At 49.4% G+C, this 18,679-nt stretch overlaps 1 protein-coding gene across 1 annotated transcript in view; it reads left to right on the forward strand.

Moving 5' to 3' along the window:
- Positions 1 to 18,679, forward strand: part of NCOR2 (nuclear receptor corepressor 2) — a 157,949-nt gene that overhangs the window by 101,460 nt on the left and 37,810 nt on the right. Inside the window, exons 19-22 of the mRNA XM_063315670.1 lie at positions 5,873 to 6,032; positions 11,433 to 11,949; positions 16,630 to 16,750; positions 17,562 to 17,796. Coding sequence (XP_063171740.1) covers positions 5,873 to 6,032; positions 11,433 to 11,949; positions 16,630 to 16,750; positions 17,562 to 17,796 — 1,033 coding nt within the window. The remainder of the gene's footprint in view (positions 1 to 5,872; positions 6,033 to 11,432; positions 11,950 to 16,629; positions 16,751 to 17,561; positions 17,797 to 18,679) is intronic.

Below are 18,679 nucleotides of genomic sequence, written 5' to 3' on the forward strand. Positions count from 1 at the left end.
GCCATTCCAAAGCCAGCATTCTGGCCGCTGACGGCTCTCCGCTCAGTCAGGGTGTGGGTAGGTAAGGGCTGCCTGTAAAATACGTCATACGTATCAGTTGTGCCTCCCTTTTTATTCCTGAATTTGCGGGGGAGGATCTTCTTTGATCCTTAAGCCAAACTTATTTTAAAGCTCGTCCTTCCACCAGTTTTCAGCAGTCGTGGTGAGGGTGGGTGTCCTCCACCTCCTCACTTAACGGCAAAGTGGAAGAAACGTCGATGTGGCAGTCTTGGGCCCTGCAGGCACATCAGTTGCGACGTGTCGTCCCAGCGTCTCTTCTGTCCCTTTTGCACCGAGGAGAACTGACGCGCACACGCGCAGAGGAAGATGCGGCCTCGGTTGTGCAGATGTTACCAAGCTCGCTAATGTTCCCACCGGTCCTTTGGCAGACTCAGCAGGCTGCTTTGGAACGACTGAGTGGCGCGGTGATTATTCCTTCATTTGGAAAACTTCGCGGGCATCCCCGGGTCCTGCGCTTAATCGAATTCTTCGGCTTTGCCCAGGGGGGCCTCTGCAGTCATCACAAAGCACCGCTGAATGCCGGGATCATGCCGGTGGGTGTGCTGATATGAGCAGCTTGCCTGCTAGTGCCCCTGGGAAGGGGGTTGAATGGAAGCAGGCAGAATGGGCCAGTTTTAACAAACAGGGCGGTGGTTGGGTTTCAGCTCTGCACCTTGTGCCTCTCGTTCCCATTCCTCGGTTCTTTCCCTTTCGACGGCTTTCTCTCCCTAAGAATGATCCTGCTGGATCGCAGCAAATCCTCCTCAGCCCTGCCTTCCCGGGGCCCAACTGGGCACCCCGTCCTCCACCTTAATCCTCCGCCAGCCGTCACCCCGGTTGCCCCGCGCGCCCGCGTTTCTCTTCGTTGGTGGATGGATTGCCTCATCACTGCTGAGCAGCCCACCATCCGCCGATGAATTGAAAATGGCGCGAGAAAACCAGTCAGGACGGCAGCCAAGCGCCACGTCAGGCAAAACTTTAAAAAAAAAACGAGAGCCTTGAATACCAATCGAACATCAGTTGAATATTGGTGGCGGTGTTTCAACGTTAAGCGTGTGTGTGAGTGTGTAAGAGACAGAAAGATACAGATCTCTTTTGCTCCCCTGAGCCTCAGTCCGGTCTTCCTCTGTGATTTCAATAAGTCCGTCGGAGAGAAGCCCGCAGCCATCTCTTCTGCCTTTCTGTGATGTAAGGGCAGCTCAGCCAATCCCCTTCCAGGGCGACAAACTCCACAAATTACAACACAGGCATGCTCTTCCACCTTTATTTTCTCCCTGGCAGTAGCATCAGGAAGCACTAGCTAGGTGTGCATTTGCTAGCCCCCTTTTCAGCCTTTTTGGCATTTCAAAAGTCTTGGGCATCTAGCCCCTTTCCCAGTGCCAATTCATTCCCCCCATTTTCTGTTTTCCGATGCAGGATCTACGTTCCTTGATCATCCCTCTTTAGCCTCTGCGTCTCCCTGGTTGATGTCATTAGCCTGACTTCATAATTTTCTTTGGAGCAGCAGTTTTTTGGACTTTCTTATTTTTTTGGCAAAAGAACAATGGACACTCAGCTGGTTTGCTTTCCCATTCTTCTCTCTTTTTTCTTTTCCTTAAAAAAAAGAAAACACCCGCTATTGTTTGCCAGCAACAACAGATGTCATAAATCTGAATATAGAGAGGAGGGAACAAAAGCTGCGGTTAATCTAACATCCCGTTTTCCTAAACATTTGCTACTTTGCGTGCACACAGCAGGCGGGATGGTGGGGTCGTGGGGAGGGGCGGGGATGCGTCGAATAGAAGAATTCAGAGACATTTTGATGTTGGGCTCTTCAAAGCTCATCAGGAAGGTGGTTGGGAAAGTTAGGAGGCTGACAAGCTTGGGAGGGAACGAGAGAAAAATAAAATTTGGGCCCGGTTTGTGCAGTAAACAAAGCCTTAATTTGATGTGCTTGGCTTTGATTTACGATGCTCGAACGCAACTGTCAAACAAACTATTTAACAGATCATGGCTTAGGGCTACAGGCAAACCTATCTGCTCGGTTTCAGCCATCCTCCAACTGGATTCTTTTCAGAGTTTTTAGTCCCAGAAAGTCACCTTATTTATTGACTAAATTTGCTCCTTGTTGCATTTTTGTGTCGCCTGTCCTCTGCCTCTCTGGGCTATTTACAAACAGAACCCCAAGCAAATTTAACAGCTCCAAATAGCCCAAACTGATTAAAAAGCACCAAAAACAGCCCCAATATTTAAAAAAAGAAGCTTGAAGGCCAGTGAGGGGGGGAAAAACACTAAAATGATGCTTAGAACCTTTGTAAATGCCACCAAGGATGTGAGAACATCCGCAGCGGCTGACAGATCATCCCAGGTGAGTTTATGGCCTCGGGTCTCTTGTGCTGATGTTCTCAAATGTTGGGGGGAGCCCACATCTGTTCTTTGGATTTGACAGTTGTTGCTAATGCTGAAGGACAGGAATGTCCTTCTGTCCTTGAAAGTGTCATTGGCCTGGAGTTGACGAAAACATCTCCTGCTGTCATCCTTTGGCTGACCTTGGCTGATCTCTGAAAGCCAAGGCAAGTCAGACCTGGTTGGTACCTGGATGGGAGACCACAACAGAACACTTCTACCCCAGTGTTTCTCAACCTTGGTGACTTCAAGACGTGTGGACTGCAACTCCCAGAATTCCCCAGCCAGCCATGGGTTGAAGTCCACACGCCTTGAAGTCGCCAAGGTTGAGAAACACTGCCCTACCCCGTAGGCAGGACCAGAAAGTCAAAAAGGTATCCTAGAGTGAGGCAGCTACAAAGCACTTCCACGCTCCTGCTGGGAACAGCTGCCTGCTCCATCGATGGGGTCATCAGGAGTCAAGCTCAACTTGATCTTGACTTCCCCAGGGCCAGCAGTCTGGTGTAATGGTGAAACCACCAGCCAAGGGTTACCAACGTTCCTTTCAGTGAACTTGTGTTGGGCCGGCCCTCGTCCTCCAGATTTTGCCAATTATTTCCCTGGTCTCCAGAGGTCGTGCCATCTGGTGATGATCACTTAGCTGGTGAGATGGTGTCCCACCCGCCCCGATGGTGCCAAAGATCTGCCTCCTCCGTAATCTTCGAGGTACGCATTCAGAGGTCCCATGGCACGTCCGTAGTGCCGTGAGGTTTAATGTCGGGGCGCTCCTGTTTCTCCCCCTCTTTTGCCTTGATCCCATTCTCCAAACGGAAGGCTCTTGGGGAGAACATCTGTCTGCGGGAGGCAGCGCACTTCCAAAGGCTGGTTTTCCAGCTGCCTACCCCAGGTTATTCTTTTGCTCCGTCAGTTTGCATGAGTCACCCAGGACGCCAGTAAGAGGTGGCGTGGCCAGCGCCACTTCGCCATAGTAACAGGAGCGTTGCCGGCTTGTATTCACATCATCGAGCGCCCCAGTGACGGGCAGGCTGTCCCCCCCCTGTAATGAGCACTTATGCAAACGGTGTTGCTGGCAGGCGTTCAAACCCAGCCAAGGCTCTCCTCCACGAAGGGAAGCCGCCTGTTCGACGTGCCAAAGACTTCCCGGCTGCCGGTTGTGCTGGTTGTCAGTTTGTGTCCCCCTGCCACAAGTCTGCAGAGTGGGGCAGCAGGCATTGCCCTTGTGCAGCTGGGGAACAGAGGCCAAATAAATCGCTTTTCCCCTCCCTTAACACCGGTTTGGAAACCATTCTCCAGAGGCCGTTGGCCGTCCAAAACACAGAGCCTTAAAACTATGTTCCACTGCGTGACGCCATGAAGGAAGCCCAGCCTTGGTTTTCTTACAAAGCGGCGTGTTTTCCCGACCTCTCCTGTGCAGACAGTCCTGCTGGATTGAGGTGCAGGTTTTCTGACCCGACAAGAATCATTTCATCTCTGTATTTGTCCTTTTAAAAAGTTGGAGGCCCAAAAAATAACCCATCAGAAGTCAGCAAAGTAAATGATGAAGGGGGAAGTCATTTCGTTATATATTTATTTTCTTTTTATTTTCTTATATTCTTATTATTTCTTTCTTTCTGTTTTCCTTTCTTTTCTTTTTTCCTTTTCTGCACTTTCTATTTTTTCTTTTTATTATTTTTTTAGTTTGCATTTTTTTACTGTAATTTTTAGTAAAATTACTATTAAAAAAGAAAAAGAAATCAGCAAGGTAAACAAGCAAAGAAATTCTTTCCCTGGCCAGTCAGGGGCCAGGGAAGAATAAGAGGAAAGGGGTCTGTCGAAGGACAGAAACCCCAGGAGTTGGGCCACAGTGGGAAATAAAGTTATGGACAAGATTAGCTTTTTCTTTTGGTCTTTGTACTTGCTAAAATCCTGCTGTGGTGGGAGTGCACCTGATCTTAAATTGGCCGCGGGGAGGGAAGGGGTTCAGGTCATATACGACCCTTTCCAACCCATTCGTTCTGTTTTCCCATGGGGGTTGGACCGGATGATCTCTAAGACCCCTTCATCTCTTACGTTCCATGAAAGCAGGTGACTCCTTAAGCATTTCAGGGGCACCTCTTCCTATTTTATCAGCAGCCATGCAACTTTCCAGGATGAAATCAGAAAAATACCATGGTGAGCTTGATGCTTTGGGAATTTCGTTCTCTGCTGAAATAAGAAATCGGCTTTCTGTACAGATGCCTCTTAAAATGACTTGATTTCCCCATTGCAAAATAACCTTTGGGAAGGTCCCTGGGTAAACTGTGGGTACCTGTCTGTAAAATGGGTAGATTGCTTTAGAACAGGTTGGAACACGCATGTCTCTCTTTCATAATATAGGACTTCTGATATCTAACGCCAGAGATAACAATGTTAAGTGACACACAATGGCTTTTTGGCCTATTTAGCACTGTATTGTCTCCTTGGTGATTGTTGCTTTCCAGAATCTTTCCACTCAACTCCAGGTCTTTGTAAAGCTGGTGTAGATATCTCAAAGCATTCTCTGTACAAAAAGGTCCAAGGGTGTTCTTAATGCAATATAGCTATAGGTAGTCCTTAGTTTAACAACCACAATTGGGGCCGGAGTTTCAGTTGCTAAGTGAAGTGGTCATTAAGCAAATCCGACTTGATTTTATGACCTTTTTTGTGGTGGCTGTTAAACGAATCACTGTGGGTGTTAAGCAGACTACGTGGTTGTTAAGTGAATCACATGGTCCCCCATTGATTTTGCTTGCCAGAAGCTGGCTGGGAAGGTCGAAAATGGCAATTATATGACCTCGGGATGCTGCAATGGTCATAAATGCGAGCTGGTCGCCAAGCGCCCAGATTGTGATCACGTGGCTGTGAGGACGCTGTGACGGTCATAAGTGTGAGGACTGGTCATAAGCCGGGTTTTTCCCAGCACCTTTGTATGTCCAAACCGTCACTAAATAAACGGTTGTTAAGCAAGGACTACCTGTAGACCAAAATAATAACAGTGGTTGTGCATTAAGTGTGTGTGGTTGTGTAACTCTTCTCCTTCCTACTGCGCTGCAGTTGATGCCATAAGACCTAGAGATGGTGGGGAAGTAGACCGAGCATAGAGAAAGCGCTTCTGAACATGTACAAATTAAGCCAATTCTCACAACCTCTTCTTTCTTTAGGATCCCCCTTAACACACCTGCGCTTGTGCGCAACATTTTCTGCAGTCCAGATTCCCTGGAAGCAGTTCACACTCATTTCAGCCCCTGCTAATTTCAAGGATGAGTGTTTCAACCTTCCAGGATTTTTTTTTTTTTTAGGAAAAAGGCCCTTTTCTCTGCCCAGTTTTGGCCCCCCACTGCCCCATCCTTAAACGGAGCAACCTCTTTGTCGGTGCAGTGATTGACAACAAGATGGTGTTCTACTAAGATTCATACCCTCCTTTTCCGTTTGCTTCTGTCTGCTCGCTCAGGAGAAAGAGAGGAACGCTCGGAGAAAGAAGAAAAAGGCCCCTGTGATCCAAAGTGAGGAAAGAGCTTTCCCCCCGGTGGCCGAGGACGAGGAGATGGGGCAAGATGGGTCGGGCACCAGTGGGAACGAGGAGGAAATGGCTGAGGAGGTCGAGGCAGAAGGTAAGGTGTTTCCACAGAATGAAGTTGAATCTCTTGGTCCAGTTTTGTTTAGATAAATAAGTGAATATACAGCATCTTTCTTGCGTTGAAGGCAAGAGGTTGGGTAGCGTCCTGTATAACCTGGGAAATGTCACCACCTGCAAGATGAGTAAGGGGCAGAGAGACACCACGCCAGAGATGCGTGGCAGAGTAGCGGAGGTCTTCGGTTGTGCACGACCTCCCGAGAACAAGCTTCAGTGTCATAGTACATGAGAAAGACCTTGGGAGATGGGGCGAAGAGATGCTGCCGAGGGCATGGTCAGATAAGAGAGGGCATAGCCCGCAGCTGCATAATGGAAGGAGAAAGAGGCTCAGAAGGGACCCTCCCTTGCTTCTCAGGCTGTAAAGGAGATGGGGGAGGGAGAATTGTACTTTCAGACTTGCAAGGTTCTGTTAATGCAGCCTCACAGTAAAGTAGAATTAGCTCATCTGGTCGTGCTTCCTATCTGGTCCACCTGGGAAGGCTGACTCTCTGTGTCAGACGTCTCTCGCTTGGCCAGACGAAAAATGGCAAGAGCTCAGAAGCTCTGAGAAGTAGATTTATTATAGGGGAGCCAGTGAAGCCATTGTGAAGGAATTCTGGTGACTCCTGTCTATCAGACGCGAGTCCAGTTTATACCAGCATCTAGGTTCAAATCCTTGTGACTTTTGAGTCTGAGAGACGTGTTCCGCCTTGTTCTGGCAACGGACTGCGCCGTTTGTGGTTGAAAACTGGTGCATGGACTCAGCTACCTCGCTGGGTATTTTCTTAGGAAACAGGGCATCTGAAGGGAAAACTGCCTATTTAATGCAGATGTGCTGTTGTTTACCGCAAGGGCAACCCCCTATTTATGTATTTTGCTGTTCAGCAGATGTTGTGCCATGGTTGAGCTCCCTGGCTTGTTTTCTGACTTGCTCTGGTTGAGTGGCATATTGCAAACATTGCCTCGCTCTTTTCTGATGGTTAGTTTTCTCCCTTCCTGGTTGCCTTGTGCGTTAAATACCCAAGACTTCCTATCTCTCTCCCCAGTACCTTGTTAGGACTTCATTCCTATTGCAGAGGAATGTGGGGATGACCTTAAGGAAGGCACGCAGGAGCCATTAGGAGAGAGAAAATGTCGTTTTGGTCCTGGGGAAGGGGGAAGAGTGAGAAAGAAATACACGGAAACCCCACCTTGATTCTGTTTGGTACAAGAGGAGGCAAAGGAAAGCTCTGACAGGTTTCCAAGATTCTGTTGTTACACCCTATATAGCATTCCTGTAATCCTTAATATTTCTGTTTCCTCAGCTGGCCTGCCCCTAAGGGTTGACATTTATGCTTTGAAGCCCACCCAGGTTCTCTCCGCCGCTCTTAGTGGCTTCCAGTAAATAGTATGTGGCGGCCATGGGAAAAAAACCAGAGCATGGTAATGCCACAAGATGCTGATATATATTAAGTACTACAGGTAGTCCTTGACTTATGACTGGTCCTTGCACTGAAGACTGTCACAGCATCCTTGCAGTCATGTGATCAAAATTCAGGGGCTTGACGACCAGCATGTATTTACAATGGTTGCAGTGTCCCGGCGTCATGTGCTTGCCATTTGCCACCTTCCCAGCCAACTTCCAACAAGCAAAGTCAATGGGGGAAGCCTGATTCACTTAACAACCCCAGTGATTCAATTAACGACCACAGCAAAAAGGTGGTAAAATCGGTCGTGACTCACTTAACAACTGCCTCACTTAGCGACAGAAGTTCAGGTCCCTGTTGTGGTCATAAGTCGAGGACTACCTGGTTTTCTGGAGAAGGAGCCAGAGATTAAACTTCCTGATTGTTACTTAGGATAGCTCCTTGCTTTAATCTTTGCTAGCCCCTGGTCTATGTCAGTGGTCTATGTATGTGGTATAAAGTGTTGGTTCCAGGCAAGCCAGTTTCATTGGCTAGTTGGCATCAGAAAGAGAGATGGGGAGAGTGGTATAAGAACACAAAATGGAAACTGTCGGCCGTCACTGTTCTTCCTTGGGAACGGAGCCAGCAACTTGGAGACAATGCTTGTAATTTATTGCAGTCAGCCCATTTAACTTCCGTGGGAGTGATTGAATAACTTAACAGCACCCCGCTCCCCAAGTTCTGAAGAGAAGGACCGGTGGTGCGTACAGGCAGTCGGAAATCTCTTCCAGGCAGTGCTTAAAGGAACTCATTACAAAGCCGTTTTCAGGCAAATATTCCGTGTCAGAGAAGCAGGCATGAGTCAGAGACGTGGGGGGGGGATCTCCTTCAGATGGGGATGCGACGGCTGGTTCGGAGGACACATGCGTGGTGTGTTTTGCAAGCTTCCTGCCGAGTGACAGCTGCTTCGGTTTGGGCAGTGTGTCAGTCCTGCAAGAACACGCAGGCGAGCATTGCTTGCCCTGGGCCGCACTGGTTCTGAAATTCCGCGTTCCCGTTGGCATTGTTCGGCCTCTTGCAGCTGATTCAACATACCGGAGGCTTTTCCCAGCAACCCCCTCAGCCCTTCCTGGAATTTCCCCAGATTGAAAAGGGCAAAATAATAATAATAATAATAATAATAACAACAACAGCAGCAGCAGCAGCAGCAGCAGCAGCAGCAGCAAAATTGGAGCAGACTCAAGATCCTGCAAGCTTTCCCAACTGAAATGGGGAGAGCAACATTTTTTTTTTCTCTCTCTCTCTCTCTAACAGATCGTTGGCTAAAATTCTCGCAGCCTGAGACAGTTTCCTCCCCAATTTGTTCTGGGGAAGGAAAGGGGGGGACTGCTTTTCAGCTACTCTTGATGAGGAAATAAACATCAGCAATGCCTGGAATTCGCTTGGAATTTGGTTGGAGAAGCCAAACGGACAGAGACCTCCCCAGACTGGGTGGATACCGTTCTCTTTTGAGTTGATCCAACCAGTGTTTCTCAAACTTGTCCACTTTAAGACATGTGGACTTCAACTCCCAGAATTCCCCAGCCAGCCATGTTGGCTGGGAAATTCTGGGAGTTGAAGTCCACATGTCTTAAAGTGCACAAGTTTGAGAAACACTCGGACTCAATTGGAGCCCTCCTTTTTAAGACATGTTCGTCTCTCTCCCACCCATTTATTTTGAACCAGGTTCCAACAGACTCTCACACGCCTTGTTCTTTTGGGGAATCTTTTAGCCCCTGAAAATTTCCAAATAAGTTTCAGGAAGTGACGAGGTAATTTCCTTTCCTCCCCCTCCACCACCGCTCCCAAGACCAGGGGTCTGGCTTCCTTCCTTCCTTCGTTTGGCCTCCAGTTGTGACGACGGCAGAGGCCATTTGCACACGTAAATTCTCTGCGTCCTTGTGGTGCCTTCCTTGGATTTGATCCCGGAGCTGGGGCGGAGTATGGAACTCCGTTCCCTTTGCTCCACCAGTATTTAAAAATCTTTTGGGGCGAGCCAAAAAGGGTATATAAAGATACAGCTTTTCTTCCGCCGTGCCAGAAATTCCAGGTTCCGCGCCAAGCCGAGACTCATTTCTGCACTCCAAAGAAGCAAGGCGGTTTTAATTAAATTGGGGGAAGGTTCCTACCTAGATGAATGTTGGTTTCACATGTGTGTGGAGCATTGTGCAATGAACCTGGGGAAATTGTCATGATGCAACCAGGCAACTTTTTAATAAGGATGAGGATGAGCTTGCTGTATAGTTGTGCACCTCCTTATCAAGTCAAATGCGCTGACTTGATAAGGTGTGTTGACTTGACCCGCCCAGGAACTTCTCATCAAGAATCCTTTCCCCCAAAATCTAGGGTGATGTCCCCCTGTCCCCCTTGCGTCAAGCTTGACTCCTGAGGACAACATGGAGCTGGTTCAAATGTGGCAAGTGATCCCTGTTGTTTATGACCCAAAAAAGGGGACCTCAACCCTGGCAGCAACTCATGGCCCTTCCTTGTTCACACTGAGCATTGTGCACAGTTTTACTCCTACACTGAGCTCAAAGCAGACACCAAGACAAGCATGAAGCCTGTCGTTCCTTGGCCACATTTCTGCCATCTCCGTCTTGCGCTGTTTTCATGGATGATTAAAGACATGGCCCTGCTTGGAGGACAGAAGGGCTGGGGGAGCATTCCAATGTTGTAATTATTAACTTGATCCTGAAGCTCTGCTAGGATTCCTGGAGTGGGTTTTAAGGCTGCGGCCATTCATTCCGGGCCGACCTTGACCTGCATTTCACTTCACTGGGGTTGCAGCTGTAAAAAACATAAAATCAAATTGGAAGGCTGTAGGACTTCTTCGCAGATGGGCAGATGGGAGGCTGTTAATTTTTTTTAGTTGGGTGGGTTGGCAGCCCCTCACAAGGGCAGGCAGAATTATGTTGCTTTCCTCTTTCCACGTTGGAGAGAGTGACCTTGATGCAGAGGCCATCTACCAAGATGCTTCAGAACAGGCCGAATTACATTTAAAAGAAGAGGAAGCGATTCTCTGGAACCTTTATTGGATGCCTAGCAGACTCATTCTTAATTTCCAGGCTCGCCTTTTTGATTTTCTGTGCCCTTGGTGTTAGTGGTATCCACCGTTAACCTCCATTCTGAATTGCTCAAGGGGATTTGGGAAGTTGGCGGTGGGTGTTTTTGAAGATGGAAGGATCTTCATAGCCCAGGTAGGGGGGTAAATGGAGATGGATGGGTAAGGCCATGAATGATCACAATCCATGGCTTGATTGAGAAAGAAAATCCTGGTTTAACATTCTAAGCCAGAGCATCTAGAAACAGCTGCTGGTCAATTGCTGATCAGACACCTCGGGCCTGGGGGGTCCTTGTGATGGGTTTTGATTCCGATGGATTGGAATGTGTCGAGTTTTAGGGTCACTTTTAGCAATTTCTCTCTTGTTTTTATCTAGTAAATGGCTCTGTGAGGTTTTGTTCTGATAAAAATCTGTTCGCCGATCAAGAAGAATAACTGCAATTAAGACCCCCCGCAGATGGTGGTGGCGTTGCAATAGACTTTAAATGTATTTGCAGCAAAAGGTTTCCCTCCTAAAAACTGTTAATGTGATAATAACAAACGGGGCTAGAGAAAAGAAGATGGTCTTTGGTGGACAAGCCCATAATGGTAGTTTAAAGCAGTCGTCTAAGCAGTGTTTTGCTCCGGACCTATCCGATGTGATTCCTTGGCACCCAGGTAGCGAGGTCACCATCTCTCATTCTGCTTGCAAAAACTGTAGGAAGCCTCTCCCCTCCGAAATCAACAGTCGTGGCCCCTTCTCTGGCTGCAACTATTCAGAGTTAAATAATGCATTGCAGCTCACTTGCTCTCAGCAATAAAACATATTTTTAGGGTTCCCCTGGGAGGGGCCTCCCTGCTTTATTGCTGCTTGTGCGTTGCAAATGGAAGCTGGGCATCCAAATGAACAGTGTGTCTTTCTGTTTAATTCCAGTTGCCGTTAATAACAGCTCAGACACGGAAAGCCTGCCTTCTCCGAGACTTGACGCCAAGAAGCCCCCGGAAAACGGGTCCAAACCAAATCCGGACGCCGAAGAAGAAACGGCGGTCGACGCGGAGAAAGCCACCACGCCCCCAGAAGGGGACGCCATAGACTCTGCCGGCCAGACCCCAGAGGGGACCGACCCTGGTCCAGCTTGCAATGAAAAGCTGCAGGAGGAGTCCAAGGTTGATGCGGTGAAAACCGAAGATGCAGAAGAAGACTCTAAGGATGCAGAGCCTGACCAGGCTGAGATAAAAATGGAGGAGGGGGCCGACAGGCAAGAAGGGAACAAGGCCGACAACCAGAAGAGTGACAGCGGTAATGGCACGGGGTTGGAGGAGGCCCCCAAGTCGGAGAAGAAGGAGTGCCAGAAAGCCAGCAAAGCCGTGAGCGCGCACCCTGACAGTGATTCGAGCGCGACATGTAGTGCGGACGAGATGGATGAACAGGATCCGGCCGACAAAGCCAAGTAAGCAATAAGATGGAGGGCACGTGGAAAGGTGCAGATACAGGTAGTCCTTGCTTAACGACCACAATTGGGACTGGGATTTCAGTTGCTAAGTGAAGCGGTCATTAGTGAATCCGACCCAATTTTACGACCCTTTTTGCGTCAGTCATTAAGTGAATCACTGTGGGCGTTAAGCAAACCATGTGGTCATTAAGCGAATCACCCAGTTTCCCCATTGATTTTGCTTGCCAGAAGCCAGCCAGGAAGGTTGAAAATGGCGATCACATGACCATGGGATTCTGCGACAGTCATAAATGGGAACTGGTTGCCAAGCGCCCAAATTGTGATCACATGACCGCAGGGACGCTGCAACAGTTATAAGTGTGAGGACTGCTCCTTTTTCAGCACCGTTGTAAGTCCAAACCATCACTAAACGAATGGTTGTTAAGCGAGGACTACCTGTACCTCCGTTGAAAAGCTACTGCCCCGTAACGGGGTGCAGGCGGTTTGGTGCCCCTGAATGTTTAACGCTGGCGCCTGCAAGTTCGCTAGCTTCCTTTTTCCTGCATGGGTGAGTCGAGTCCTCTCCATGGATGAGTTGTCCGATTTTGGGCAGCAGGGCCCGGGTTGAGTCCTGGGTCTGGGGCTGATGGGGTGAAGCTGAGGCCACCAGTGGGAGAGATCCCAGAGCGAGCTGCTTTTTCATCAGTGATAGGTCTGCTGGGCCCCATGAAGGCGAGGGATTCTGTGGGTGACAGTCTGGAAGTCATTATGGAAGGGACTTGTGCCCTTCCCAAAGCTCACCTTAGCCCTGTGTTTCTCCACCTGGGCAACGTCCAGCTGTGTGGACTTCAACTCCCAGAATTCCCCAGCCAGGCCTCGAAGTCCACACAGCTGGACGTTGCCAAGGTTGAGAAAGACTGCTTTTAGCCAAAGAGCTCAATTATGCATGCTTCTGTTGAGTTTCTGGTGCTTCATTTTGAATGATTCATTTTTCCAAATAAATTGGGTGGGAGGCTAAATGAGAGGCGGGGAGAGGCAAATAGGAAAGTCTATTGTTTTGTTCTTTTCCAACCACCGGGAGAGCCATTGCTTGCAGATTCCCATGCGCCGGGCGGGCGGGCAAGCTTTGCATTGCGCTGGAAAACCAGGGCTTCCTCCGGATCAGAAGAAGGGGCCATTGATTTCCCGGGAACAGCTGGAAGCTGCCTGAGCAGGGCCTCTGTCCAGAGACTGGCGACTTCAGAAAGGCTGATTTATTACCCCGATCGTCTCCGAGAATTTTGCACTCGGCTAATGATTTGTGACACCTTGTGACGGTAATTGAAAGGGCGGCTCTACGGTCCTGTTTGGGATCGATGCCCACCATCCGGGGTTAAAGGAGGTCAGGCGCCGCGAGACGGTGACTTCCCATGCCGCTGGCCGGTTCTCTCTGGGGACGACCAACCGCCAGCCTCTCGTGGCAGACCGGTGATTTAGTGCCGAGCTTCAGTCAATTTCCTTAAATGCCTCTTGGATCCATATTCTCAGGCAGACATTCATCAAGCGTTGACCGACCAGGGCAGGGAAAACAAGAGCTTTGGGAGTACAAATTATTTCATTTTGGTGGAAGCTGGCCAGATGCTCCCCCAACACCTCACCCCAAAATCCAAACAGTAAAGACACAGCCATATTGTTGAACATCTGGGAAGATTAACTGCTGTCTCCCTGGTAAGCATCTGCTCAATTTCTGACTCGAATGCTTTGGCTTTAAATTAAGAAGCGTGATGGCAAATTTTTGGAACCAGCGATGTAGGGGAAATGCTACAGATAATTTCTGAAACGAATGAAAGAGCGAAGGCCAAAAGCAACTTGGAAGAGAGATACCTGTACATTTTTTTTTAACCTGGACTTCTGCAAGCATTCAGGAGATCTTTGCCCCTCCGGATTGGGGGCTTTTGTCTATTTTTTAACAAACCCAGTGTTGTTTCTTGGTCAGTCCGGAAAGGAGCTTAAAAAGCTGTGGCCCTCAGCCTCATTTCCAGAGCTCTTGCCCACTGTTTACTGAAATCCTCGACAAGAAGCTGTCGTGGTGCATCGTTGCCATTCTTCAAACACAGTTTTGGGGATGCAGATGTTTCGTTGCCCTGCTTGGTAACCTCATCTTTATTTTTATTTATTTAAAAGATTTGTACGGCTGCCCATCTTGAAGCGCAATTCTGGGTGGCTCACCTCAACAATAAAACCACACAACCATAAAAATAGAGAACAAAAACCAATCTTGCACTGAGGGTGACTCAACACCATTGCCTGGTATGGTAACAAAACCCCAAAACCAAGTTGGACCATCCCAGCAATGCAACTGAGTTACACATACTTGCTACCGTTGCCAAAAGCTTGCTCTTCTTGTGGGCAGGAAAAGAGGGTGCCAAGATGGAAGGAAGGAAAAAACATGTTAGTGGGGAAGATGCTGGAGGCTCCGCCCACTTTTGACTGGCTCCTCCTACTACTGGAATGTAATATGGCCTCCAGCAGATGATTCCCTCCAGAACGTGCCTCTCGATGAACGAAAGGACACCCAGCCCTTCTAGAAAAGGCTTCTTCTGCTCTGCTGTTTCTAGATCAAATCATTTCATCCCTGTTCAGACCATCCAGCTTAGCTTGAGCACCTCACCAACCGCTTCCAAATCGTTTTTGCCCCAGGAGATACCTGGTGGTTCCCCACATGTTGGCCACAGACTTCCTGGTCTGCATTTTCTCCTGAGCATTCTCTAAGGAATCTATCTTGCATTGCTTTCCTCAAAAGATAAGAATCTTTTTAAGGCTCAGGAGTCTCTCCTGGATCCCCCTGGCTGGATGTAGGTTTTGAAACAGAGTTGCAAGCCAGGGAAAGCCCTTCCTTGTTTGCAGCTCCAAAATCAGGTGGTCCAGAGCTAAGTGTGGGAGATTCCACCATGACGTTCAGCAAGAAGAAGGAGATTCGCCCTGCCTACACAATCTGGGTCGCACGGTCAATGCTGTGCAGGTTTTATATTTATTGTTTTATTTTATTTAACAGATTGATAGAAAACACCTTAACAACTTACCCCATACGACACGCCAGGTTCCATTAACATCCGGGCCCCAATGCCTGGTGGGAATGCCCTGTCTTCACGGCCTTCCCGGGAAGGTTTTAACAGCAGTCAGCTGTTTTGTAGGTTCTACCTGGCTACTCCCAAGCCAAATCCAAGGTAAAAGGTCTCCAAAGATAATTATCGTTACATATATATTTTATAAAGGCTGCCGGCAGTGCTAGGAATGAAAGTTCAACCGTCGGTCATGCTAAATATAAATGAATGCAGAAGGCCTGTACAGTCATGCATTAACTGTTGTTAGTTGATTGCTAAGAGCAGAGCCAAAGATGTTCAGGGGGTAAAAATGAGCGAGAGCATGCCAAGCAGAAATCTAATCCCATTTTCCTGGTAGTTTAAAGCCCCCTGGGATAACTTGGATGGTTGAATCTGTTCCTCTTTCAGCCGGTTACATGACCGTGACATTCCAACATGGTTGATCATCATCTTCTGCTATAAATCTCCAAAGCTTAGGGTTCATGCCATTCTCCTCTGGCAGCCATATCGAGGGGATGGGTCTGAGCGTGAGGCTGTTAGCCGTGTCCCAAAAGCTTGTGTCCTGGTGGAAGCAGCCCGAAAGACCCCAAATCTGATGGGGTCCCTGATGGGCAAGAAGAAGCTGGATTTCCTCATCTTTTAGCCAAAAGTGAAACCTGGTGGAGCCTGACCAAAGAGTTGTCTAAGAACTTGATGAGATGGCCTCGCGTTTAACTCCCAGCAAGGTCAGAGTTACTGCTCTGTGGTGGAACCAAGTAGCAACGGCCAGATCAGTGACTGACGTTCAGGGGAGAAAGACCAGGCTATGCCCTGGAAACTGGGGTTGAGCTTCCCAGTTAAGAGGTTTACCGATCCACTGGAACAACGCTATGTTCATGCAGACAGACAAACTGCAGTCTTGTTGGCTAATAATAGATTTCCTTCAGCCCGTTTATAGCTTCCAGAGCAAACGAAGTTTGCAAACAAGGTGTGTTCTGGGTTTGACTTTGGTGGTGCTGGGCACCTGACCTGGAAAACCGTTTTTTACTTTGATTGGATTTTTTTTGGCCAACTTAGGCTTGGGTGGCCTGGATTCTTCTCTCACCAGAGACGTGGGCTTGGGATTCAGGCCTGAATGGATGAGGTGATGAGCCAGAGCGATCCTAATGGTACATGTGCTTATATCAGGGCTGCGAGTGACCAAGAGTGCCCCCCACTTCCTTGGCAGAGAGAAAAGCGATATCAGAAATCTCGTCCGCTTGAGCGATGCATCCTTCCTCCTTCACATTGCTTTATGAGTAAACTAAGAGTAAAGAAGAGGGCCTCCGTTCGCCCTGCGTCTCAGTGGCTTTCCTCGGTGTTGTTGCTTGCCTAGCCCACCTCACAGGGTTTTTGTGAGCAGGGAGGGAGGGATTTAAAAAATGCCCTTTCTTGAACATCAGATACTGTTCCCTCTCCCGGCTGGCTTGTTAGGGTTGGGGTAGAAAATCCTACCTTGAGCTCCCCTTTCAAGGCCTTCTGGGTGTGTGGTTTGAACAAGTCCCCTGATTTCCTGATCCCAAAGCAGGCTGGATTTCTGGGCAAAAGTGGTGTTTGGAACCTGGTTCTCAAGCTGGATTCTTGGCTCTCCTTGCAGGTTGCCGGCTGCCCGCTTGAGTCTCCTCGGTGCCCCCAACGATGCCCGGCTCAGCTCCTCACCTCAGAAGCCTCTGGACCTGAAGCAGCTGAAGCAGAGGGCAGCTGCCATCCCTCCCATTGTGAGTCACCCTTCCCTCCCTCCCTCCCTTCTCTTTTTTCCCTCCTTCCTTCCTTCCTTCCTTCCTTCCTTCCTTCCTTCCTTCCTTCCTTCTTTTTTCCTCCCTCCCTCCCTCCCTCCCTCCTTCCCTTCATCACTCCCCCTTCCTCCCTTCTCTTTCTCTCTTTCCCCTTCCTTCCTATGTCCCTCCCTCCCTCCCTCCCTCCCTCCCTCCTTCCTTCTCTCTCCTTTTGGACAGTATATGGTTAAAGCAATCATACAATACAATTCACACGCACACGCGCACAGAAAGCACCAGCCCTTAAAAGGCAATCAGACACGTGGGATCCACCGCCCGTTCCGACCCAGGGCCTGGGGAAAGAGCCAGCTTTTCGGGGCTCTTTCGAACATGGCCGGGGTGGGGGCCAGGCGCATTTCAGGTGTGATGGCGTCCCACAGGGCAGAGCTATGACCGGAGGCTCAAGAGGCGCTCTCAGCCCCTGGCTGTGCTGGCAGCCTGTGGTTTCGAAGAAACAGGCCTGACCAGCATTGGCTCTCTGAAGAATTGGGCACAGACTGGGTGGGGTGGGAAGGTTTCGGTGGGGGTCCCAAGCAAGGAGGGCCCCAGGCGTGCTCTAGGAACAGCACTGCAAACTCAAGCTTTGCATGTGGTTCACCTTCAGCCTCTCTTGGGATGGAAAAAAGGAGAGAAGAGATTGGGCGGTGCTAGAAATTTCTCCGCAGAGGTCCTGAAGTGGCCTGGGGGCTGGGGGGACCCTGCAAAGGACGTGACCCTCCACCCCCCAGCTTCTCCTTTCCTCCTTTCCCCGCAGATTTCGGAAGGCATGCTGGAGGGGGCGTTGCAGAGCGGGGCCACCAAACCCCTGGTGCCCCCTCATGCCCTGGCCCTCTACCAGCAGCAGATTGCCATGGCCCATGAGGGTGCCCAGGAGGACGCTGCACAGAGCCAGCCCCTTGAGCTGCCCCACCCGCCGGAGAAGGAGTCCCAGCTCAGCAGCAGCCCCCGGGGGGCTCAGCACCGGAGCCCTGCCGAGGCCGACAAAGATGGTGAGCGCTGTGCCTCGGGATCCCAAACAGCCTCTTTCTGATCCTAAATGCCCTCTTTGCCCCGTCTCCACCTTTTGAACAAAGCAGAGCTGCTGGAGATGGGAATTCCAGCGTTAGAAAAAGCATGTTTTGCTCTTTTGCACCCCAGATAATCTGGACCAGCCTTTCTCAACCTTTTGACCCTGGAGGAACCCTTAAAATGTTTTTCAGGCCTGGGGGAACCCCTGCACATCCAGGCTCAAATATAGACCAGGAGTTACAAAATTATTCGTTTCATGGGTAGGCCTGTATATATGTGTTAACAGTGTTCTTAAACTGAAAATCAAGAATGAAACTTACCTCTTGAATGTGAAGTGACCCGAATGTGAAATAATTTTTTAAATAAATCATGATCTCCCAGGGAACCCCTCGTGACCTCTTGTGGAACCTGGGGGTGCCATGGAACCCTGGTGGAGAAGCCCTGGGCTAGAAAGACTTTGCAAGCGAGTCACACAAGCCCGCATTGCAACTGTGACCTTGAGCGTACGCACGCACAGACCCACGCACAGACCCATCTGCCAACCATGTTGTTCCTGAACTGGACTTCCAGCCAAAGCCTATTTCAGGCAGACCTTCCCTTCCCTTCCACAAAAGGCTTTGGATGGTTTGGGAACCCATTAGCATGTGGATCGTTCCCTTCTCCTCTGCAACCAGCCTTTTTTTCTCTTCCTTTTCTGTGCACAGCGGCAAAGCCGCATTGTAGACAGGAAGAGGAGCGGGCAGATTTGGGAGGGCTGGCCTTTCTTCCCTTTCAGGCCACGCAGCCTCAGCGCAAGCTGTGCGTTTCCTATTGATTTAGCCACCCCTTTTTCACTTGGCCTTTTGAGGACGGCTGCCCGGCCAA

Source organism: Candoia aspera, chromosome 15 (genome assembly GCF_035149785.1).
Source record: "Candoia aspera isolate rCanAsp1 chromosome 15, rCanAsp1.hap2, whole genome shotgun sequence".
Lineage (NCBI taxonomy): Eukaryota > Metazoa > Chordata > Lepidosauria > Squamata > Boidae > Candoia > Candoia aspera.